This window comes from Monodelphis domestica, chromosome 8, assembly GCF_027887165.1.
Source record: "Monodelphis domestica isolate mMonDom1 chromosome 8, mMonDom1.pri, whole genome shotgun sequence".
NCBI lineage: Eukaryota > Metazoa > Chordata > Mammalia > Didelphimorphia > Didelphidae > Monodelphis > Monodelphis domestica.
In genome coordinates this window covers 65044947-65071173 of record NC_077234.1, presented here as the reverse complement: position 1 = coordinate 65071173, position 26227 = coordinate 65044947, and the positions used below count along the sequence as shown (strand labels likewise).

Here is a 26227-nt window from a genome sequence, read left to right as displayed (position 1 = left end):
CAATTTCATCCTAGGTGCTGCTGAAGATTTTAGTTTTTGTTTTAAATGCCAGGTAGTTGTGTTTTTGTCATCACTGTTATTACCCCAATGTCAAGCCTAAATAAGAAAAACAAGACAAGCGATGTGTAGACGTCTTACATGTGTGTATGTGTATGTGCATAAATATGCATCTATACATACACATATTACATACCTATAGTTGTCTAATTAATATATTTACATTATTTTGACATACTACAAATTCATAATAAAAAACAAACTATGTAGTTAGAAAAAAGTATTATTTTAGTCCAAGGTAAGCAGTACATTTGTAATATTTTTGTACAAAATAGTTGCTGACTTGTTCTTTGTGAATGCTAGCAAAAATATAGCATAGGTCATTTCTCAAAAATATTTTAAAATTATTTCTTTACTGGTAAAAATCAATGTACAAACAAATATGAAGTCTACTGAATGATGGTGGTTTTAAATGCTAGTCAAAAGAATCCATGCACAGACAACAATATAGATATGCATCCGTTACAAACATACTACAGATTTTAAGTCTTTAGGTATCCAAGAAGTTTTGCACACCATCCATTTAAGTTATTTGGCATGAGACTCTGGCACAGAAAAGAACCACATCCAGTTGAAGTTTTGCAGATTTATGCCGTGCAGCATCAGTGGGTTGTCAAGTAGATTTTTCAGCTAAAATGCAGGTTTGCTCATGTATTCTTCCATTGTCTGAAAGAGAAAATGAAATTTAAAAAAAAAAATCACAACTTCCAGTTTCATATGCACCGTGCAAAAAAAAAAGCAACTTTCTATTTTTAAAAATGATGCATTCTCTTCAAATAAAGAGATGCCAGTTAGAATACAGGTAGATGGATGGATGCACGTGAGGTGAGGTGGTTTATTAGTAGCTCTAGGATGCTCCCAAAGCCTATTCTGAAGACATGCAAGAAGTAGAAGACAGATGAGCAAGATGCTAGCTGTGACCACAATTTCATTAGTAATCTATTGCCATCGTCTCCATAGAGATGTTCTTGTGGGATCCATCCAGGCATGTTGGATAGGAAGGACCCGTTCATGCAACTGTGATCACCTATATACAAAGGGTCATTCGGTGCAAGTTTCTATGGAAAATGGAATTCCTTCCAGCATTCAGGATATTGCAGCACCTTGACTTTCCCTCTCGTCACTGAGATCTCTGAACATACATGGCAGCAATAAAAGTGCACAGAGCCCAGGAGGTGACTCAGAGGAAGAACAGGAGCGGGCAGTCCTTGCTACATTGTACCTGGCCAAGAGCACTGCATTAGGGCAATGGTTTGACATAACCGACGGTCTGCACCAATAGAAAATATCAGCCATGCAATCCCCCCCCCCCCCCCGGGAATAAGTAATGGTCAGTAGCTTATAGCTTACAGGGATCTTTATAAATGGCAACACGTTCGCCTCCCTCCAGTCCCCACCACCGTGCCAGGCTTTCCAAAAGGTGGTCTAGACGTCTCTGCCTTCTTCAAATGGCAAGTGCTGAATGTACTTGAAACGTTTTTTAAGTCGCCCTCTTCACAAATGACGATTGTGAGGAGTTGGATTTGTGAGTATAAATGCAGATGGAAAAAAAATGAGGATTGGAATGGGGCACAAGTCTGAATGGATACGGACCCCAGCAACATTCCTGGAACTTGAATCCTTGAAAAAGTTCCCGGAGTCATATTAAGGTGTTTTTTCCCCCCTCATTAGCTTCTTTTTGGTTGTTTTTTTTTTTTTGAGCTGGCATAAAACATGTGCAAGTTCCTGACCTCTTGGGTCTCAGGCTGCCTCGCTGTAAAACTAAGGAGTAAATCAAAGACTGAATAAGGAGCCTTCTTCCGGGGAAAAGGGGGGGGGTTGGACCCTCAAAATATTGGCATCATCTTTGCTGCTATGATCATGGTGCTTTGATTTGTCAGAAACCTTCAAAGGCATCTGATGGTCTGTATCCACACCTCCATCTCATTTTCAGAGCTGGCTCATAGAGGGTGCAAAAATTCTTTTTTAAGAATTTATGCTAGAGTTCTGGGGAAAGAACTTACTCCAATGCTTTGACACTATTGCTCTTCATCAACATCACTTCTTTTGGGGCAGCTAGATGGCACCAGGCCTGGAGACAGGAGGTCCTGGGTTCAAATGTGGTCTCAGATGCTTCCTAGTTGTGTGACCCTGGGCAAGTCATTTAACCCCCATTGCCTAGCCCTTACCACACTCTTCTGCCTTGGAACCAATACACAGTAATGAGTCTAAAACTAAAGATAAAGTCTTTTTATCTTTTATTTATCTTTTCTTAAATCTATTTTTAATCTGAGACTGAAGATAAAGGCTTTAAAAAAAGAGTAACTGGTATGTTCAAGTTCATCAATGATTCCACAATGATCTTTCAATATATTTACAAAAATAAGATGGCAGAATCATGGGGGGAAGGGATGTCTTTGCCCAACCATAGCAAGAAAATACATAATTTTTGATGGAAAAATCTAAGATGAGGACATTTCCTAAGCACACAAGTTGGGTCAATAACTCATGAAGGGATCAGACTGTCTCTGGGACCTCCAAGGTTATGCCAGTGATGTCCAGCTGTGACAGATTCTATGGAGTGCAGAAGATGTTAAGTGACAGCGTTTTCCTGGGGGGGGGGGAGCAGCTGCATCAGTGACCACAGGCCCCCGACCCCAGTCATTGATGATGATGGGAGTGGGGGGGTCTGCACAGAAACCTATAAAAGCTTCTCCCCTAAACATGGAGAAATTATGTTCTGTGTCAGTGAAAAGGCTAATACCCAAGATAGGATCATGGCTCTTTGGAAGTACACAGCACTCTACAGTTTATACCCATTCTCTCATTTGGAATAGGAAGCCTGGGCACCATTACTCTCATTTTACACATGAGGGAACTGAATGGCTGGAGATCAGAGAAGTCAAGTGGCTTGGCTTAATTATAAATCATAATTATAATTATTTAATTATTAATTATTAACCCAGTTCCTCAAAACCCATATCCAATGCTATTTGTACTGCACTGTGCTACTTCTATTACTACTCATTATGCTTTTGGAGTCTTTTCTTTTGGGGGGGACCCACAGGCTCATCCCCCTTCATCCTTACATGAGTTCCCTCATAGCTCTTTCTTTTTATTTTAACCCCTTACCTATGAATCAATGCTGTATATTGGTTCCAAGGCAGAAGAGCAGTAAGGGGTTAAATAGCTAGGCCAGTCACCTAGCTAGGAAGTATCTGAGGACAGATTTGAACCCAGAACTTCCTGCCTATAGGCTTGGCTCTCAATCCACTGAGCCACCTAGCTGCGCCTACCCCAGCTGAATCATCTCTTAATAACATATGAATGTAGCTCATGTTCTGCAAATCACCAAAGTTACCGACACATTTCCATTTAGAGCAGCTTTATTATAAAATCCAAGAAATAGAAAAGGGAATGGTTACAAGGAGAAGCTTCACAAATGAGGACACCAATAAGACAAGTCCCAGGAGCCTAGACACGTGGCTACGGTGGGTCCAAAGGTTAGTCCGGAGTGAGCTACCTTTATTTCAGTTCCTGGTCACTGTCATGGGGCCGTTTCCCAGAGCCTCAGCCGCTTCTGATTACTCATATTGCAGCTATGGCTTCCTTCACTGTCAGTTTTTACTAAAAACCACCTCCATCTCCTCATGGTTATTCCAGCAATTCCAACTCAGTGATTTCTGGCCATTCTCCGTGGAGCCACAGGGTTAGAGTAAAGAGGGTCCTTTTTAATGCATGAATTTTCTGCCTCTTTCTTCTAACTCTTTCGGTAAGGAAGGAGAAAATAAAAAGAGAAAAGCCCAGAGAATTGCTACTGACTCTTATAAATGCTTTCTAGATGTTTGACTTTGATTAGGAACCTGAATACAAAACTTTGAAAGTAACCTCTTAAAAATAACTCATCTTTAACTGGAAATGGAAACGCCAAATATCCTGCAAGGTCATTGTTTCCTACAGGGCACAATTCAGAAAAATCTGGCCCAATTTCATCCGAGGCTTGATTCATCTTGATAAGCTCATCTCATCTTTAAAAAACACTACAGGATGGACCCCAAGAGCATCATGTTCAAGGAAGTCTATGGTCACTGGATTTCTAAATCACTGGTTCATGAAACATCTCTTGAGATTTTTTTCCTATAACGTGCAAAAATACAAAGTAGATATAAGTTTCAAACCAATTGCTAAGGTTCCTAGAAACCATTTCTGGGAAAAACAGTAGCATGTATAACACTCACTTGAAGGCTTTCAAAGCACCTAACCTATATTCATTGTCTCATCTGATCCTCACAGCAATCCTATAAGTAACAAAAGTAGGATTATTCCCATTTTACTGATGGAGATAATAAGTAAGAGGAAAGTCAAGATCAGAGAACCAGTTGATCCAAGAGCTGGGACTCCAACCCAGATTATCTGAACTTAAGTCAGATATAGTATCCACTGCCTCACAATGATTGCCCTAGGGCACACACCAGTCCTCATGGGCAACTTACAATTTAGTAACCTTCTCAACCTAAAAGAGATATGCCAAAGAAGCAGAAGGCACTGATTATAAGATTAGTTATTTATCAATTTGTTTGCTAGGAAAGCCTTGCTTAATATCAACTCCCTTCTCATCGGTCTGAAGAGGCCATTAATGAAATTGGCACTTGCTTCCAAATCAAACAATTTAATAAGCACCTACCTTGTGCTCCTCACTGTACCACACCCTGAGGATACAAATTCAAAAATTCAACAGCTCCTTCCTCAAGAAAGCAAAAGAAAAAAAGAAATAAGAAAAAGTGGGAGGAAGAATGGAGGGAGGGAGGGAAGGAGGGAAGGAGGGAAGGAGGAAGGGAGGAAGGGAGGAAGGGAGGAAGGGAGGAAGGGAGGAAGGGAGGAAGGGAGGAAGGGAGGAAGGGAGGAAGGGAGGAAGGGAGGAAGGGAGGAAGGGAGGAAGGGAGGAAGGAAGGAAGGAAGGAAGGAAGGAAGGAAGGAAGGAAGGAAGGAAGGAAGGAAGGAAGGAAGGAAGGAAGGAAGGAAGGAAGGAAGGAAGGAAGGAAGGAAGGAAGGAAGGAAGGAAGGAAGGAAGGAAGGCACAATGGTAGGCCCTGAGAATACAAATACAACCAAGACAATCCTTGCCCTTAAGAAGTTTACATTTTAATGAAGAAAGATAACACATAGAGGGAAGCTGAAGTGAGGAGGGAAAAGCAAATGCCATAGGAGAAGCCTGAAGTGCTGTGGAGGCTGGAACTGGCACAGTTAAGAACAAAGTTGGCCCAGGGGAGTTCAAGATGAGGAGTCCTAAGTTGTGGTGGAAAGGAAGGAAGGAAGGCAAAAAAATATCTGGGAAGAGTCTTAAAAAGGCACTAGTTACCTCCAAAAGGAAATCACAAAAGATGGCATCAGCTTCTGGCCTCCTTTGCCTTGACATTGTAAAATAACAGAAACTTGAACAGTTCCCATCATGCTCAGTTTCACTATACTCCATCAGAACCATTGTGGAGTTAGTGTTAGGGACAGCAATTGAAGCGTGGGCACAGATCCCAGCTTCTTTATACCTTAGAACTTAAGCCACTCCGCTTCCAATTTTTTATGAAAATAGGAACCACAAGCATACAGGCTCGCACGAGGAGGTGCTGAAAATTTTTAATTAAAATGATAAACTCCACCTTTAATAATAAAGCTCTAATACCTCTGACAAATGGCGTGGTGATTTATGATGGCTCTCCTTTCCCAGGGTAGAAGACATTTTTCTAAGATTAATTTTGCAAGCTATTAAAATAGGTTTTATTAAAAATAGTACCACAAGAATCGTTACCTTTGACAGCATTTTTCTGTAGTTTGCAGGGCCCCTCCTAATTCACAAACAAAAATCTATCTTTACACAATAGGCCCTAGGATAATTAAGCTTTTTTTCTCTTTTCCCCACCCCTCCTCAGCAGGAAGAAACCTCCTGTTTCTATGCCTTTACATACCTCCTGTAACATATCAGAGTCTTCAATAGCCTTGACAGCTGACTTCTTTGAGGTTTCTTGGATTTCTCCACCCATGATAAACTCATCAAGGATAAAATATGCCTTTTCAAAATTAAATATAATATCCAGCTCACAGACCTGGTGAAATGAAAACAAATAAATGTAAGACAAACCTGTGGTAGCATCATCAGCATTCACATGCCAGCATATGTCCACATAGCAAATCTATTCAATGGATGCACCCTTGTGGCAGACCAAGGATACGATACAGTGCAGCATTCCAAGAACAGACAAATTCAGGGCTGTGGCCTTTCAGGCCTTGGATGGACAGCAAACACAAATCCTAGGGCATCAGTCCATTTAGGTGTTATGCTATTTCTTTGAGTTCTCTCAAGAAATCATGGAATTGTTGGGGAAAGATCTGAAGGCTCTGCCATCTCAGACATTTTCCTGGCATGGAGGAAAATACCACTGAAACCCTTTCTGATGCATTTAGAGAATCAAAATTTTTTCATTTCTCAGAGAATCTACTTGTCTCACCTTATTTCCTGGACTGAGTTTCTGCTGTCCTGACTTAGGATCCCAGAGGCCTTCTAGTCCTCATTTTATGGGAAGGAGCCCAAGGACAGGGAGGTTCACTGATTTGCCAAAGGTCACCCAGGAAGTCAAAAGAATCATGGTTTTCTCTAAGAAGTAGGTCATTATTAACAATACTCTTAATTTTTTTCTTATGTTCTCTAATGGGCTGAATCAAACTTGGATTCATTTGGAAAGTTTGACATAATTTCTTGCTGAAGTACAGCAGTATAAGTAGTCATTTCCTATAACTTCAATTCTCATTTAAAATTCTATCAGACATAAAATTTTCACAGGCATCAGGCAGCTAAGTTAGAGCAAGTGAAACAAAATCTACACAGTAACAGAGAATAAATGGCTTCCAGGAAAAATGATTTCCTGGTTCCTAATGCATATTAAGTTGCATTACTGGATACAGATATTTCAGCCAATGGCTCAATATTTTAAAGATTTGAGTCCATCAACTTACAGACTCCAAGAGGAAATGTTTTTCATTGACAGATCCAATTGAATCAAAGAGCATCTAAAAAAATTAACAGAAGGGCCATGACAACAAACAGCCATTTCAGCAAAACTTGGTTGCTGGTATTATTGCCTCTTTCTTCTTCACTGACACACTGACATGAGGAGGCTTGTACAATATGCTGAGACTCTCTGCCTGTGGTCCCCAACAGTGGGAAAAGAATGTTCCAAGTTGATAGAAGTTCAAGATGAATAAAAAGAACCAGTATTTGAATACTGGAAATTTGTTTTCAGTGTTATTTTCAAGTTGTTTTTTCTTCTCTCTCTCCCTGTCTGTCTCCCTCCCTCTCCCTCTCTCCTCTCTCTCCCTCTCCCTCCTTCCCTCTTCCCTCTGTCTCTCCCTTGGTCTCTCCCTCCCTCTCTCCTCTGGCTCTCTCTCCCTCCCTGTCTCTCTCCCCCTCCCTCCTTCCCTCTTCCCTCTGTCTCTCTCTCTCTCCTCTGCCTCTCCCTCCCTCTCCCTCCCTGTCTCTCTCCCCCTCCCTCCTTCCCTCTTCCCTGTCTCTCTCTCTCTCCTCTGCCTCTCCCTCTCTCTCCCTTTCCCCTGTCTCTCTCAGTCTCTCCCTCTCTCCTCTACCTCTCTCCCTCCCTCTCCTTCTCTACTCTGTCTCTCTCCCTCTCCCTCTCCCTCCTTCCCTCTTCCCTCTGTCTCTCCCTCTCTCCCTTGGTCTCTCCCTCCCTCTCTCCTCTGTCTCTCTCTCCCTCCCTGTCTCTCTCCCCCTCCCTCCTTCCCTCTTCCCTCTGTGTCTCTCTCTCTCCTCTGCCTCTCCCTCTCTCTCCCTCCCTGTCTCTCTCCCCCTCCCTCCTTCCCTCTTCCCTCTGTCTCTCTCTCTCTCCTCTGCCTCTCCCTCTCTCTCCCTTTCCCCTGTCTCTCTCAGTCTCTCCCTCTCTCCTCTACCTCTCTACCTCCCTCTCCTTCTCTACTCTGTCTCTCTCCCCCTCCCTCCTTCCCTCTTCCCTCTGTCTCTCTCTCTCCTCTGCCTCTCCCTCTCTCTCCCTTTCCCCTGTCTCTCTCAGTCTCTCCCTCTCTCCTCTACCTCTCTCCCTCCCTTCTCCTTCTCTACTCTGTCTCTCTCCCCCTCCCTCCTTCCCTCTTCCCTCTGTCTCTCTCAGTCTCTCCCTCTCTCCTCTACCTCTCTCCCTCCCTCTCCTTCTCTACTCTGTCTCTCTCCCCCTCCCTCCTTCCCTCTTCCCTCTGTCTCTCCCTCTCTCCCTTGGTCTATTCCTCCCTCTCTCCTCTGTCTCTCTCGCCCTCCCTCCTTCCCTCTTCCCTCTGCCTCTCCCTCTCTCTCCCTTTCCCCTGTCTCTGTCTCTCCCTCTCTCCTCTGCCTCTCTCTCCCCCCCTCTCTCCTCTACTCTCACTACTTAGTTTTCCTGAGAAGTATTATTTTAATGCTACCCTCATATTTCCAAAGCATTTTTCTATTTATGAAGTGCTTTGTCAAAGGAAGCCCTGCTTGTAACCCACAAAATTAAGTGGGGCAGCAACATCTTAATTCTGAACCTTCCTTTTTCATGATCCTCTGCTAGATGAATCATCCATCAGGACTATGAATTTAGAGCTGGGAGGGAAGGGACCATCATTTAACAGAGGAGGAAGCCAGGACCCAGAGTGAAGTAGTTTGCCCAAGACCCCACAGGTAGTAAAGAGCAGTCAAAACTGGAAACCAGATCTGGTTCTTTTTCTCCCTTTGTGGCCCTTCCATTGGTCTCATGACTATGGCAGTCTTAACACTCAGCGGCAGGGTAGGGTCTCCAGGCAGATTCCAGGATGGAGCCTCCAACTATCAGATGTCAGCACAGGCAGAAGGCAGACTATAAAGGTGGCTAAGATAAAAGTCAGACTGCATCAGCACAGCCTCTCAGCTGCTCCTGGGTAGGGATCATCTCAAATTTATCTGGGCAACTCTTTCTGGTGCTCAGATCCCTCAAGGACTCAATGCCCCAGGCAATCCTTAAGACTATAAATTGCATAACAGTGACTAGGCTGTCCTTAAACCAAAAACAAAACAAAACAAACAAAAACTCAAATCTTCTCCCTCAACACAAGACAAAGGAACAAAGGAGGTGCCAAGTGACTTTCTCCTAGGGGTCAGAGTATCTATCAAGCTAAAACCAAGACAGATACACTAAGCTAGAAGAAAGTTTGTAGCCATCAAAGATCAAAATAGCTAACAAATAAATATAGACAAGATTAGGAGAGAGCCACCATGATTTGGAGAGGCGCCTCCTGACATGCAGTTAGACTTGCAGATTAAAGAATTGATGAGGTCAAGGGGTAAATGGTTCCCAGAGAAGGGAGGTCCTGGGTTCAAATCAGATCTCAGATACTTATTAGATGTGTAACCCTAGGCAAGTCACTTAACCCTGTTTGCCTCTATTTTTTCATTTACAAAATAAGCTGGAGAAAGAAACAGCAAACCATTTCAGTATCTTTGCCAGGAACCTCTCAAATGGGGGCATAAAGAGTCAGATGTGACTAAAAACATGACTTTAGTACTGCCAATCGGACCCTAGATATATCTAAAAATATACATCAAAATCTCATGTTCATGGGAACAGAGAAGATCAGATATGTAAAACTAAAAGGAACATCAAAGAATAGACCATCTAATTCAATCCCTTCAATTTTACAAATGAGGAAACTGAGACCCAGGGAGATCAAATCAACTTGCTAAGGGCATACAGGTAATAAGTGAGACAGCTAAGATTCCAAGTCAGGAGGGGCTCCAGAATCTTGACCTAGCTTCCTTCCCTGTTCCAACCTCCACTTGCTTCATTACTTTAGGGCATTTTAATTTTAACCTCTACAAAAAAGGGCCAGAATTAACTTACTGGCCACTTAGTGAAGATAGAATAATTGAATGTTTATAGAACTGCTTAGACTTTTAATATGCTAAAAGTGAGACAGAATTTACATAAAGAGCAAGATTTTTTTTTCTCAGCCAAAGAAAGGTGCTTTTTTTTACCCCTTATTAATTCTTAATAATTGAATCTTATTACTAGATATCCAAGGCTTAAAAGTTTCTGCAAAATTGTTCCTAGGGAACAAGGAGGAGATGTTTCAAAGGAACCTTCAAAGAAAAAGGCAAAGAAAAGGAATTTAGTTTTACTGATGTGGAGGAATGTTGAGAAATTCTGGAAGTCTTTACTTATTATCGATAATATTAATGAACATCTGGAGGTCATAAGTCATCAAATTAAGGAGCTTTAGATTGGGCCTCAATCACCAATAGACTGTTATCACACTGAATTCTGGTTCAGCAAAACAAAGGAAAAGAGAAGAGGAAAAAAAAGTGCTAAAATTCTTCCAAGATAAAATGGAAGATTAAAGCAAGAGAAGAGTTCACTCTTTTCTGACCCTTCTGGCACTTTCACATTCATTACTGGTAGAAAGAATGAGTCAGGTTCTCTAGAGAACCAACACATTGTCTCAAGGCCTCTGACTCAAATCTTTTCAGATAAGCAGAGACCTGAAGTCAATTCTAGTCCACATTTAGCACAGCTAGGTTAATTTAGGACAAAGTAAAGTGACAAAATAAAGTATAGAAAAGATGACAACTTTTTTTACTTTCTCCAGTTTTCTAGTATTTCATACTTTGAAAAGACTGTATTTTTCACCTCTTTACTGCACATATATTTCATACTGCAAATGTTATCAGCTACAATACAATAAAGAGTTATTAAGTGCCTTCTATGTGACAGTCACTGTACTAGAATAGGGATATAAATTTTAAAAAATGTAATAGTTAAAGAATTGTAGAGGATTGAAGAGGTACAGGGGATAAGGAAAGATTTGTAACAGGGAATGGAGGAGTTGAAGTCATAGAGGGAATATGGATGCTGGTGAAGTAAAAGGAGAGAGATACCCCCTGCTGAGAGGCTATCTTTGAAAAATGGGGTTCCTGAGAAATGGGCCAACTATGATATCATGAGGGGATGTCTTCTCTATTGATTAATGTTGAAGATACCCCAGGTAAGCACGGACCTTCCTGAGGGACAAGCCTCCCCTCCAGACCAAGGCTACCCAGCAGGGGTCTGATAAGGACCATTTATGGTTGAATGGCTGTCCTTAGGTTCTGCTCCCTCTAGGTTCCCCTGAAATGACAATCCTCTTATCTGATAGTGGGTTATTTAACTCAAGATGAATTTAATAAAAGTTTGGAAGGGATGGTATCAGGTTAGAAGGCAGAGGGGTTCCCTATGCTTTTCCCCAGATTGGGTTTGAGCCTTTCTCAGCTTTTGAGCTGGGGCCAGGCCTCAAAGGCTGGTGGAGGGTTTCTTTCATTTCTGCCTATGCTAATCTATGCTAGCTTTCTTAAGTTCAAAGTCTTAGCAGTAGATAGCAAGAGAAAGAAAAGGTTCTGACCATTAGAGCTTGTTGGACCTGTCTCTTCAGGCTGATGCCCCTAAAGACTGGCCTTACAATTCAAACCACTCCCCTTAAATCTTTTTTGTTCGATGACACGATCACAGGAATCCAGGTAGAGCACACAGTTGGGAAAAATCAGGACTAGAGGGACTTCTATTCAGAGACCAAGAGAGAGTGTTCCTTCCAGGAAAGACCTCAAGAGCAACTGTCACTCTCCCAGTCCCCCTCCCCCCACCACCAACTGTCATCGCTGTCCATCAATCTTTACTCTAACATTCCAACTGTTGTTTGCTCCACCTCAGTGGCTGAAAATCCCAAAGCTCAATTTAGTTTTCCTTTCCACAAAAGGAAGATAATCTCTACCCTCAAGAAGCTTACAATCTAATGGAGTCAAAGACAATATACAAAAGGAAATTGAAGGGTTTAGGAGGAGTATTTTTGCTCTGCTTCCAATCTTCTAATCAAAAGAAGGCACTGATGAGATGTGGGTAACAAAGTTGAAGCAATTGCATCACTGTTGAGTCATTTCAGTCCTATCTGCCCCTTTGTAATCCCATTTGGAGTTTCCTTTGCAAAAATGCTACAATGGTTTGCCATTTCCTTCTTCAGCTCATTTTAAAGATGAGGAAAATGAGACAAATGGGGTTAAAGTGATGTGAATCTTAAAATTTCTCAGACTTGTGAATATTAAAAATTCTCAGACTCTACCTTAGAACATTTGGTTAAGACCATTCCCCATTTTAAACAATTAAAGTACTTGATCAGGAATGTGAGAACTCTAACATTACTCCACCCATACTTAAGCATACTTTAGGGGAAGATAAAGCTGTAAACTCCTTACTGAACAATGAAAAAGTACTTAACCCATACTTTTAGTGAGGCCAAGCCCTTAATCTAGGTCTATTTTTAGATCTACTACAAAAAGGTGCTAAGTATCTATGAAGGTCAAACTAATCAGTAAAAGGTCAGGCAACAAGGGACAAACTTAACAAAAGAGGTGTGAATTTTTAGTCTACCCAGAGAAGTTGAGAACTAAAGAAGATGTGAATTAAGAATGGTCAGTCCTGTGAAAATGTCTACTGTGATTGGTAGATGTGAGATAGGAGAAAATTCTCTTTAAAAGGAGGTCAGAAAGGCTTCGGAAAACTTCAACTTTCCAAAGCTGAATTGGAGGGGTCAGGAGTCAGAAGAGGCTGCTGGGTCTCTGTTTCTGTCTCTCTGTCTCTGTCTCTCTCGTCAATGGATTAAAGATTGACTGATCTCTCTCTTAAGGCTTAAGCCTAGGCTGGCCTAGCCCTTTCTCATTATGTCCTCTTTCTCTCTCTTTCCCTTTCATTAATTCCTTAATTTGTATTAATTAAAATCTCCATAAAACCCAGCTGACTTGGGTATATTTAATATTTGGGAATTTTCCCATGGCGACCACTATATTTTTGATTTGAAACCATATTTCTGCAGTCACAGTTTATGCCAACCACTCTGTTAACTGTTACAATGACTTGCTCAGGGTTACACAACTATGTGAGGCCATATTTGAACTCAGGACTTTCTGACTTTCCAAATCAAGTATTCTATTCGGCATGCCAGCTAGCAGTTCTTAGAAGCAATCTCAGTTGCTGGTAATGAACTTATCCTGGTCAGGGAATGATGATGGTGGTGATATCAAGCTATATAGTTTGTAGGAAATGATTTTTTTTCTGAAACTTTACCCTCCTACTACTAGACTATAAGTTCCATGAGGGCAGGGAAGGTACCCAAATAAAATCAAGTAAAATTTTCTTCAACATTTTCAGTTCTTTTATAAGAAAATATTGAGAATTATTAGTGAAGCTCTATGGTTTGAGATATGTCCTAGCTTAACTCTCTATCTCACCTACAGTCTAGAAGTATTCTATATTAGAGCAAGTAATTAAGTAAATTAGAGCAAATAATTTAAGTAAAAAGTCTGACAAATGAGCCAATAAATGAATTATTGATCAAAAGATGGGGATGAAAAAGAATAGTTTGGGAATGAAACCAGGAAAAGGTTTTAAACAATATGGTCCTAGAATAACACAGTTAAGCCTATATGTAAAATGCATTGTTAGTCAGCAAAATTATTAACATGTTGGTATTGTGGAGTGGGGCAGGGAGGAAGGAATGGCACAAAATTAAACCTCCCTAAGAAAAGAACTTAATAGATTTTTTTTTCCTTGTTGGGAAAACCAAGGAAAAATGTCCCAATGAGTCATAGTTCAAATTCAAGTGCAGGTGTTCTTAATCATTTTTGTGTCATGAATCCTTTTTTGGCAGTCTTGTAATGCCAATGGATTCTTCCTCAGAATATTTTTGAATGCATAAAGTTAATTCAAATTTAATATACATATATAGAGGATTACAAAGAAACTAATTATGTTGAATATAATTATCAAAATAATTTTAAAAATAAGTTAATAAATTCCCCTGTCCTAGAGGTTTCCTTTTTTAATTCACAATAGTTCCCTGACAAATAATAGCAACATGGGGAAAATTTTTGCTTAAGTGCATTTTAGTTATATTTGAATATGTAAAAAATAAAAATATAACAGTACTTTAATTGTAAAATAAGACTTTTGGGTGAGAAAGGAAAATAATTGGTACTGCAATTAAAAATGTTAAAGCAAAAATTTGATTCTTAAGATGGTTCCCAATTAAATTCTTATTTTTTTTTAAAAAGACTTTATTTAGAATTATGCATGTCAAGATCTGAAAGATTTTTTTGAAAAAATCTAACAACTGAGATAACTATTCAATAACGCTTTGTTTAACTACATCAAACAAGGGTTAAAATGAGGAGGCATATTAACAAAGATGTTTGCCATGAAAGAAAGCCCAGTGTGAGTCACAAGAGGACTTTTTCAGACAACATGGAGCTAACTGTCTTGAGCTCCAGAGTATTACAGAGCCCCCTAAATGAGCTCTATGTTCACACAAAAAAAGGCTGGTCTAACTACTCACATTGGAAAAAATCAAATGGAGGAAAATTGTCTAATGTTCCAAGTAGGAAATGAAGTTGTGTGGATAGCCTCCACACAGTCTATTAGTCTCTGAGTTTTTCTTCATTTATACCTTGGACAGTGAAGATAAAGAATAAAATGACACCAGTATTGAATTGGAAGGAAAGAGAAAGATGTTACTTTTTGAAAATTAGACATTGCTTTTAATGATCCCAACCTTTTCTTGAAAAGACTATCTTTTTAATATCAATATTCATTTAGTGAGGCTTCAAATCTTTCAGAAATTAAAATTGCAAATCAATGGAAAAGACAAGAAGAGTGTGGTGGGAATAGTCTACAATATATTAAAGTTGACAAAGGAGAACAGGCAATTTAAGAGATACAGATTGGAAACAGTCATATTGAGAGAGTGAGTAATAACTGATGGAGACCACTGGTAGGTTCCAATGTCAGAAGCAATGGTCTGGAGGAACCTCCAGGAAGTATCCATGAAGTATTTGGGATAATACTAAGCACCCAGATGGTAAGAAGCCACAGATGGGTTGCCCTCTACCCCACTGTAGGGAGGAACCACATCGATGAGCTCATGGGACGGCTGTCAGGATTAAATAAAATAGTGCATGTCAAAAACTATATAAATAGGAGTTATTATTTAGAGACAACCAACAAAAAGCATGGTGGAATCTTATAACTTCTTTATTCTTCCATCAAATGTGGTTTACACTGAGATATCATATCAGTACTTTGAGTACAAGACAACTAGGGCAGGAGAGCTGGAACCACTGTTCTAGTGGCTTTAGGGGAGAGAAGAGAGACCAAATCTGCAAGCATGAATGGGATAGGAGAAAGGAGGAATGTCTCTAATGGAGAAGAAATCTTCTACTTCCGAGAGAAGATGGCACCTAATTATGTTGTCCACACTACAAAGTTCTTCCTTTATAACTTTTACTTACAGCTACCTAGGCCAATCAATGTATTATCTAAATGGAAGCTTAGCCTATATTACTCTCCAACTTTCCAAAAGTCACAAAGTAGAAGAGTGGGAAAGTCCTAACACATTCATCTTCTATCAGAAAAGGAAATAAATTTTGTGTAATCTATGACCTTGCTATAATATTTTAGAGTTAGTCTTTCTTCACACATTTTTGAGAGGTTGAGTATTTTGATGCTAAAATGCTAAGGCACAAAGTATGAGCTGCAAAGGTATAAGGAAATCTGGGTCTATAGCAGGGGTTAAGTCGATAAACATTTATTAAGCTCCTACTATGTGCCAGACACTGTGCTAAACATTCATAATAGCAGCTAAAAATCAGGAAAAAACATAGGATGGTCTCCTTTCCAGTAGTTCTAGTAATAAATATGTGGTTTTGTTTTGTGACTAGCATTAGGGAGACAGTATTTATTTACATAATATTCCCTTTTGGAAACAGGTATACAGGGATTCTATGACCACTTCCCCAAAGATTGTACTATGGTTACTATCAATCAAATTATAACAGCACCTATTTCCCAGGAATATTGTGAGGATCAAATGACATAATAATTGTAAAGTGTTTAGTACAGTCCTGGGCACACAGGAAGGGCCATTTAAATGATAGCTATCGTTATTATGATGGCAACTGTTGGGATAATGCAGGGTGAGGAGGGGTAGAGAAAAACACTGAGGTTGTAAACCTAATTAACTGGAAGAATGGAAGTGCATTTAATAGCATTAAGGAAGTTAAAAAAAGAGCAGACTTAGGGGGAAAATATCAAATTCCAAAATACTTATGGAACCTGTGCAGGGGCAGCTGGGTGGCACCACACTGGGAGTATCAAGCCAGAACTCAGGAAAACTCATCTCTGTGAGTTCAAATCCAGCCTCAGACACTTTCCAGTCATGCGACACCCTAGCAAGTCACTTCACCCTGTTTGCCTCACTTTCTTCATCTGTAAATTGAGCTGGCAAAAGAAAGGGCAAAGCGTTCCAGTATTTTTGTAAGAAAACTCCAAATGAGGTTACTTAAGAATTGGACCAGACTGAAAATGACCAGACTAGAACAATTTGTGCATAAAGCTATAATGGCGGCAATGACGTCTCAAGTTATCAGCTTAAATATAAGCTCGAATATATGACCCCCCTGGAAAAATGTGACTTTTCATGTGCAGACTCAAAGATGAAGAAATAATGATAAAAATAGGATGCTAAGAATTTTATTTAAAAGATTCTGCTAATTTTCATGCATATACCAAAGTAAGACTCACATTTCCAAAATACTTGTCTAGTAATTCCACATAACGATGTACAATCTCTAGTGTCAACAGTTCATTGTCTTGATTTTCTACTGCACAGCAAAAATATAAGCTAGCATATCTAGAATAGAGAAAAAAAAATTTAAATTAATTGAAATACTAAACAACTTGGAGTTATTTTCTCACAATAAAACTGGGTAAGTCTTATGTTTTTACTTCCTTTCCACGATAATAAAATAATGATTTGTTTGCCAACTGTCCTGTCATAATCAAAATGATTATGATGCAAAATGATGCAAAAACTGATTCATGTAGCTAGGTATCCTAGTGGATACCATATGTGAATTCGAATTCTAGTTGTGTGACTCTGGACAAGTCACCTCATCCTTTCTGGTCTTCCATCTTTATCTCTAAAATGAAGGGGTTGTACCAGTTGGTCTTTAAGTTCCCCATAAATCTATGACCCTATGATGTGTTGAAATGTACACCAACAGTGTTTCCCTGCTTCCTATAGTATATTTCTATTTGACACATGTGTTTCCATCATAAATGAACCCAAAGTTACAGGTAAATCACAAGTCTCCCACTGCTAAGTGTTCCTCTGGGTGTACTTTTCTGCTCCAGGAGCCCAATTCTACAACAGACTCAACTTCATCTTGCAGTACATAACCCGAGCTTAACCTTTCTAAGCCTTCTATGTCATATCTGTAAAAATAAAGTAGTTCAAATTAGATAAACTCTAAGGTCATGCCCAGCACTGATATTTTAGGGATTTTCCACTGGGTTGGCACACAGAATGTAAGAATCTGTTAAGAGTCGTGGGGAACTACAGATAGGTAAAATGCTACTTTTTACTGGGTAAACAAAATAGAAGCAGAAAAGAGAATATGATTTATTGTTTTTCATTTTCTCCCCAAGAAGGAATCTGCCAAAGAACAAATGGACTATAAACATAACCTTAACAAGACAGCTATAAAAGAGTGAAGTCAAATTCTGCTTTAAGGTGTTTTGTTTTGTTTTTTAAATGGGCAAAAGTTGTAGAGGGGCAAATTTTGGTTCAATATAAGGAAAATCTTCCTAACAATTGAAGCTCTCCCCAAAGTGTTATGGATTGTCTTGATATTCAGTTTTTCAGGCAAAGGCTACATATCCCACTTGCTGAATATGTTCTAATGCCAATTTTTGTTCAGGTGTGGAGTGGACTTAGATTTCTCTATTACTAGATTTCCTTAATTATTACTCTGACAGTCTGGAATTTTTTCAACTTCAGACCTTAAACTTATAGGCCTTTCCTGATAATTGTTTTCTTGCAGAGTTAACTCTTATCACCCACTCCATCTCTCCTCAATCATCTCAGATATCCTTAGTTCATTTTAGAATTTTTCATGGCTATTTGCAAATAACTGGACCATCCTTCCTTATTACAGTAGAAGGAAGTTCTGTGAAATAGTGTAATATAAGAAAAACAGAATTGAATTGGGCAAAAGGAGATGTAGGTTTGACTCTTATTTCTGCCACTGTCCAGCTATGTTACCTGGAGTAAATTAACTTCTCTGTGTCTCATTTTCCTTTTCTGTAAAATGCGGGGCACAAACCTGATCTTTGGCATTCCTCCTAACTCTAAATTGTACAATTCTATTCATAGCATGACTATCTCACTCCTGTTTTACAGGTAAGACTGGTTTAGAAAATGCAATAATTTTCAAGTTTACAATAAATCATTAAAATCATGACCAAAACCCAAAAGTTCTCATTAAGTTACTCACACCTTTTATAAACAAGTTTTAGATCCTTCCAGTCAACAAAACTGCTTGTCCTTTGACCACGAGACAGAATCATTTGTACAATTTCTCGGATGATCTTTTTTCTCTCCTTATCAGGTAGTGTGGTATACCACTTCTGCAATCTTAATTTCCCTTGTCGACTGAACAGCAATATAAAATGGATCTAAAAAAAATAAAGCACAGGAGTAATATCAATTCTCAACAGCATCCAATCTATAAGAAAGTAGAGTTCACATGAAATTCTTCACCAATCAAAAATCTAGAGAAAAAAAAGTATATAATCTTCTGTCAATTCATCTGCAATTCATCATGCATCTTTATTTGAAATAAAAAAAAAAATCCCTTGAGAAGAGAGAGATTTCTTTTATCCAGAGGGGGTCAGGGAAGGCTTCACAGAATAAGTGGCAAGTCAAGGTAAATGGAACAATTAAGATTCTGATAAAGCAAATGGATAGAGTGGACTGGTAAGTGGGACTAAACTGATGAAATGATAGGAAGTTGGCCCAAGACTAAAACAGAGTAAATAGAACTGATGAATTGTTGAAACAACTTTGAAATACTTGAAAACTCTGATCAATACAATAACCAATCACAATTCCAGAGGATCAAAGATGAATCTTTTGTTGTTGTTCAGTTATTTCAGTCAAATCTGACTTTATGACCTATTTTGGTTTGTTTGTTTCAGAGCGATTTGCCATTTTCTTCTCTGCCTGGCCACATAATAAGTATTAATAAATGCTTTGTCTTTCTTTCTGATGAAACCACTCCATGTGAACAATATTTCCCCCTTCTAAGGTTATGTGACCCCCCCCCCCCCCCCGCCAATAAATCTGACTTGGTTCTTGAAAAAAAAAGAAAAAGAAAAAAATCCCAAGGCCATAGTGGACAGTGTTTATTTGTATGCTTGTTTACATCCAAAGGCCTACAAGGAGAAACAAGTTAATTAATGCAACTTACAAATAAAAAGCACTCCCCTTATATCTTGAGGAATAAGAAAGTAGGATGAGAAGAGATAGAGAAAAAAGAAGAGAAAAAAGGTAGAGAAGAAATCAAACATAAAGAGGAAGAAAGGAGGAAAAAAGGCCTATTAAAAGTCTTTACTTGGATTGAAGGTGTCAAGATCAATTATCATCATATTATCATGTTGAACTTTTTTCAAGTAAGTTTAAAATAGCAGAAGTATAAAGTGAAAAAGAAAAGAAAATATACGTTTAAGTAAGCTAAAAGATGTGGTCATACTTCTCTATCACCATTCCTAAGGGATTTTTAAAAACCTCTAGATTTGCTTTTGAAAATTCTTCCCCAAAATTTTTTTAAATGAATGTTGAAATTTAAGGTAACTGAAGAAAAACAAATCATTTTATAATTTTTAAAAAGAAAGCACAGACAAGAACAGTTTTGAAAGTAACATAGAATTTAGTCTTTTTTTTTAAGCAAAAAAGATTCAATTTCATATAGAATCTTCTGTGTTCTACCGTGTGTGTGTGTGTGTGTGTGTGTGTGTGTGTGTGTGTGTGTGTTTTCAAGGTTCAAAATAAGGTCAGATACTCATCCTGAATCCATATCCTGAGTCCATTTTGCTTCCCTCAGGGATAGTAATGAAAATCTAAATACTAAAATAATATGGGAATATTAAAGTCCAGCGCTAAAGATTTAAAAACAAAAATGAGGAAATGGAAGTGTAACTGAAAAAATGTTTCAAATTATGACATTTTTTCTCAAACAATGCTTGCTATGTTTTACCAGGTGGGAAGGAGGGAGGGAGGGGGCGGAAGAGGGAGGGAAGAAATAGGTTCTTAACCAAAGATCTCGTTGGCAATCTGGTAGAGAAGCCTTAGAATAACATTTATTACTTACATTCATAATTGAAAGAAATATTAAGTTAGTGAAAATAAAGATTATTTTTTTTCTTATCCAAGTTCATGGACTACCTGATATCTATCCATGGACTCCAAATTAAGAATCCTGATTAAGAACTAAAGTTTTCAAGATGTAGATCAAATGTATTTACCTTCTTGGTCTATAAAAATACCTTTTTATACAAAAGCTGCTTTGTATAAAACTTAAGTGCTACTTAATTATAGATGTTAGTATGTGTATATATATGTATATGAAAATGCAAAAGAAAGCAAAGAGTATGCGAGTTTTAATATCATAGTTTTATACAGTTAATGTACAGTACCCCACCCTCCCTGCCATTAACATAGCCTTATGCATACAACATTTAACTTCTACATGGATTCAAATCTTGCCTCAGATTCTAGTTTCTTTCTCGATTAAATGAGTTAGATTGAGTGATTTTTGAGACCTGCTATCTCTAAATGTATGGTTCTACAATTTCATTTTAGGAGTCTGATCTTTCAAATTCTTAAAGTCACTAAATATTTGTAAATTGTTTATCAAAGATCTAAAGGGGATTTACTAGTTTAAGTGAATTGACTACATAGTATTTTACTCTACATGATCATCTGCTTTAAAGGAATCAAACAGAATTTGTTCATAGTAAGATTAAATTTTGGCAACAAATTCTTAAGATTTCACTTGTGCTCTGATGAAAAAGTTTTATTTAACTGAATTTTAATTTAGTAAGAAATATTCTGTTGTCATCGTCTGTAAAATGAACAAGTTTATTACTGAGGAAAATAAAACTTTAGGGAAGTTCTGAGTAGGATTGGGAGAAGATATTATTATTCTTTAGGAAACAGTTCTACCATGGCATTAATTTTAAGATTTGGCAAAAATGCCTAGACATGGCAAGATATTGAGAATGAAATTTATCTTTATTCATTCATTAGCTTTAGAGATTCTGAACCTTTTGTGTTTCAGATGCTTTTGGCAGTCTGAAGAAACCAATGGGAATAGAATATTTTAAAATACAAAAAGAGAAATCCAATCATATTGAAAATATAATAACCAAACTATTTTTTTTAAGTTCAAAAAACCCAGGTTAGGAATCCCTGCTCTAAAAAAGAGGAAAAGGTTGGTAAGGAATGTATTTCATAAACATTTGGGAATATACCATTGTACTAAAGAAAAAGGAAAATAAAATTATTATCCAACTTTTCTACTGAATATCTGTTTGATTTTGGATAAATCATTTCAGCTGTAGGCTCTGGATGTTTTATTGTTAAAAGTAAGAGATTTGGATGAGAAAATCTAAAAGAGCGCTTTGCTTTGAGCAAACAGCCCAAAGTCTCTTTTCCTTCCTTTGAATATCAACTATTTAGTCACCAATTCTCCATGGGTCCTCTTCAACAAATTAGCACCAATCCCAAATTCTGGATCTTGTACATTCCAGGATCCCTGCTCTATTCCTCACCAACAATCCCTAATTCTGCTTGATATAAAGAATCCAAAGAAAAATCTACTCTCTTTATTCTCCTCTTCCAATGGTCTCCCAACAGACATGACTATTGTGAACCTCCTGGATTACCTTTATTTGGGGCATATTTCCCCTCAATAAAGCCAGCTTGCTTTACTTTTTCTCTTTCCTCACTCCTGCCTGCCTTGTATGCCATTTTGTGGTTCTGTCACTTCTTGTATTGTGCCTCAGCATCCTGAATCTCAAAGTGATATAAGACAAATGTTCTCTAGCCCCCCTATACCACCACAAGGAAGGGAAGGGGATACATTTTTCTCAGCCCTTCTCCAGGACCAAACTTGGCAACTGCACAGGGTTCAATGACTACCCCCACCTTTTTTTTTTTGTCTTTCCATTTAGTTTAAGGTGGGACAGGAATAGAAATTTTATAGAGGGCCTATTATGTGCCAGGAAGTGCACACTTTTACAAAAAACAAATGAGTATACTGTTTTCCTGGTTCAGCTTCATTGTCTTTGTATCATATCAGTCTAAGTTTTTCTATGCTGTTCTGAATAATTTATCAAATCTTATGGTACTACATTCAGGTACCACACCTCACTTTGGACATTCCCCTAATTAATAAGCATTGACTTTATTCCCAATATCTGGGCATCCAAACTTATGCTGATGGCATTCTTTTTAATCACAGCAACTCAGAACACATGTTATTAAGGAGAGATAGGAATGTGTGTAAAACAGCATTCACAGAGGCATCATAAAAAGGTATGAAATCCAGCTTACAAGTCTATATTAAAGGAACCAAGTATAATTATTTTTCTAGAATTCACTTAATAAGTTTGTTATAGTTGATTTAACATTTTTAAAAACTATATTAAATCCACACTAAATAAAAAATTCCTTTTAATTTATAGAAATAATTTAGAAAGTAAATTTAATGAGATCTCACAAAAGGCAATAAATATCCTTATGGATGGCATCATAGCTAGTGAATTTCTATGCAGTAATTGGACATATTCCTTAGGATAGTCTACTTCTGCCCAAATCCTCTGAGTGTATGGTTGAGCCAAAATGTCTCTAGAGGAAGTCATTCCTATTATCAGTGACTTATTAAGGCATAGATGAAAACTGGATGATTCACAAACTTAAGTACCCTCAAGGATCCTATCTTAGAATTGTTTTGGTCTCAAGGGTCTCCATTAGTTCTTGGACCAAATTAAACCCTAATCCTGGTTGCACAATGGCACCCCAAACCAAAACTATTCCTGTGGCCCTCAGAATTAAGTATTTTTTTAGAACATTGACTCTATGGCCACCACTGACAGAAATGAAATTTCAGGAAAAGTCAGAGACTAGATCAACACCAATATGGACCCCACAGTATTAAAATAAAAGTTGAGCTACCTTTCAGAATGCAGAGCTTACTAAATTTAACTGATTTTGACACTTTAAATTGAAGATAACTAGTTTTTCTCCAATCACACTGGACTAATGTTGACCTCACCTACAGAAAATTAGACCCAAAAATGATAGTCATGAATAGGAGTGAGCTTAAGGACAATAATCACCTATCAATAATTACCTGACTCTAATTATTTCACATTGTGAATCCTACCTTTAAAAACTAGTGGGGGGGCAGCAGTTGGGTGGCTCAGTGGATTGAGAGACAAGCCTAAAGACAGGAGGTCATGGATTCAAATTTGACTTCAGACACTTCCTAGCTGTGTGACCCCAGGCAAGTCACTTACCCCATTGCCTAGCCCTTCCCGCTCCTCTGCCTTGGAACCAATACATAGTATTGATTCTAAGATAGATGTAAAGGTTTAAAAAAAAAAACCTGATATTAAGATGAAAGGTCAGGGTTTTATATTAAAAAGAAAAAATTAGTAGTCCTCAGCAGCCATACTGGCAGGTTAAATGCATTACAATCTTCTTTAGTACAAGAATAATCAACAATTCATTAAAACACATAAACAAATGTACATGTTTTCTAAGTGCTATTCCTAGTAAGGGATAAAAGAGCATCCTCTGTACTAAAGACTGATTAAAGAGACCAACAGAAAACTATTAAAGAAATCAAACAAGTCAACAATAAATGAGATGATAGAAGACCTGTTAAGTACCAAATGAGCAGGATTTTTAAGGGTTTGAGAGCTTCAAGTTCAAAATTATAGATGAGAATGGCAGGCAGGAGATGGCATCTGATGACAATGACTATAAAATGAATTCCTTTAAACACAATCCCATGGTACGATTTACTTCTAATTTCAAAATCAAAAGCTTATTTCCTATGAAAAAGTCCTTCCATTGCATGAATTTAAACCTTTGACAAAGAAGGCATGATTCCTGGAAACCATCTTTTTCTTTTTCTTTTTTTTTGGGGGGGGGGGATTCCCAAGTTCGGAATACCCCATTACTAGACTGTCTCTTTTAATGTATAAGGATGTCAATGTGTAAACACGGGCTGGGAGATCATCTGACCCTGCAGTCACATCTCCCAGATCTTGGCTGCCCATCCATTTCCTTTGGTCTGGATGTAAGATCCAAGAGTTTCCCTGTAAGAGTTCTCTCCTTACATACATTGGTTAAGTGGTCCCCTCCTGGATTAGTGCTTTCAATCAGACATTCTGTATATTAACTTAATTTAGGACAAATGACTTTTCTTGAAAACAGCCAATTTACAGATAGTTTTCTTTCATTTGAAGGGTGCTTTTTAAAAACACATCTTTGACATAATTTTGGTAATATGAGTACTGTGGGTTCTGGGAGCTCTCCAGTTCTCATCTAACAGTCTTTTTTCCCCATTTGTCACTCACTTTCCTACCTCTTTTGTTTGCTCTATCTAGAAGGTTCTCAGATTTCAGGCAGTCCACGAACTTGGACATGGGGGGGAAATACATGTTTCTTTTCACTAATCTAAAGCTGAACCCGAGCATTTCCTTCACTTACGAATGCAGGCAACAAACATTCTTCTAGAAAGGCTTCACCAGGTTGCCATAGAGGTCTAAGGAACAAAGAAGGCTTCAGAGCCCCCCTGTTCTGGAGTCACTAGGACTCAGGAAGTTAGCAAGCCTTTAGGGATCATCCAGTTCCATCTTCTTTATTTACACATGAAGAAACGAGGCTCTGATTTGTACTATCATCAAGATCCCAGCCTATACCTGGTACAGAGCATGTATTTAATAAATGTATTATATTTATTATATTAACACATAGTGATGTAATATATTGATACTATATTCAATATCTACCGTATTAATATACTAATATAGAATATAATATTTATAGATGTATAAATTGTATTGAAGCAGTTGGGTGGGTCAGTGGATAGAGAACCAGGTCTGGAATTGGGAGATCCTGGGTTCAAAGCTGACCTCAGACACCTGTGTAGCTTCACCTCAATTGTCAAGCAACTCATTTAACCCCAATTGCCTCGCCCCAAGTATTGATTCCAAGACAGAAGATAAGGGTTTTTAAATAAATAAATGCTTGTATTGACTGGCTGGCTTCCAGAAGAAAAAAAAAGTGTTATTCACTCTTATTATCCAACGCATTTAATAGAGATCTCCACATCTTCAAGTACTTGATAAACTGACATTTGCTGTATGAATAAACAAATGCTGACCCAAGATTCTTTCCCGGCCTCCCCATATACACACTGAGGAACACTGTTTTTTAGGGCAGCCATAGGCTTAGAAAATGAATTCTAAATACATGAATCCTGGCTGTCACTTGCGTTCTGTTGTAGTTTAATTAAAGTGGAACACAGGTGAGTCACCCAAAGATAGTAACCACTAAGCCAGGAAAAGCGCAAAACCAGGTTAGCCAGTGTAAGGAAAAGGAAAATATTCAGAAACCACAACAGTAACATTGTGTTTCGTGTTAATGTTTAATCTCTCAGGGAGTGTTTGGTATCAGGAAGAAGTTTTGATTTAGGTGGTTCAGGGCTCAGCCCAGAGCAGGACTGGGGTGGGTCCCACTTGGCAAGGTTTTGTGAATTGCCAAAGAACAATCAGCATTAGCTGGGAAAGAACCCAAAACACTGCCCGATCAGATAAGACAGCAATTTAACTTACATTTATGCTACATTTAATGGTTTTCAAAATATTTTCTGCTTCTGCATCTTATTTGACCTTGGGCAAAATTACTTAATTTCCCTGGGACTCAGCTTTCTCCCCTTTCAAAGTAAAAGGGGTGGATTAGATGACCAACTCTAGGCCTACAACCTGTAGAAAAACTTTTATTTTCCCCGGTTATTCAGTTTTCTCCCTCACTAAAGTGTATGCCCTTTGAGGGGAGGGATGGTAGAAACTATCTCAACAAATACAGAATATAAATTCAGCCAGGTGATTCCAATTAATTAGAGGCAATTAGGAAAGGCAGACATGGGCCAAGAGTCAAGATTTGTAACCCCTCCCAGCTTTCCAGCATTCCTGCCATCACTTATTCTCCT

General features: G+C 38.4%; 1 protein-coding gene across 3 annotated transcripts in view; it reads right to left on the bottom strand.

Moving 5' to 3' along the window:
- Nucleotides 1-262: 262 nt before the first annotated feature.
- AP1S3 (adaptor related protein complex 1 subunit sigma 3) overlaps nucleotides 263-26227 on the bottom strand; it is an 84312-nt gene continuing 58347 nt past the window's right edge. For all 3 annotated transcript variants that reach the window (XM_007502197.3, XM_016425286.2, XM_016425285.2), the window contains exons 2-5: nucleotides 18439-18617; nucleotides 16683-16791; nucleotides 5997-6134; nucleotides 263-723 (exon numbers count right to left, since the gene is read on the bottom strand). In XM_007502197.3, coding sequence (XP_007502259.1) covers nucleotides 688-723; nucleotides 5997-6134; nucleotides 16683-16791; nucleotides 18439-18617 — 462 coding nt within the window. In that variant the 3' untranslated portion in view covers nucleotides 263-687. The remainder of the gene's footprint in view (nucleotides 724-5996; nucleotides 6135-16682; nucleotides 16792-18438; nucleotides 18618-26227) is intronic.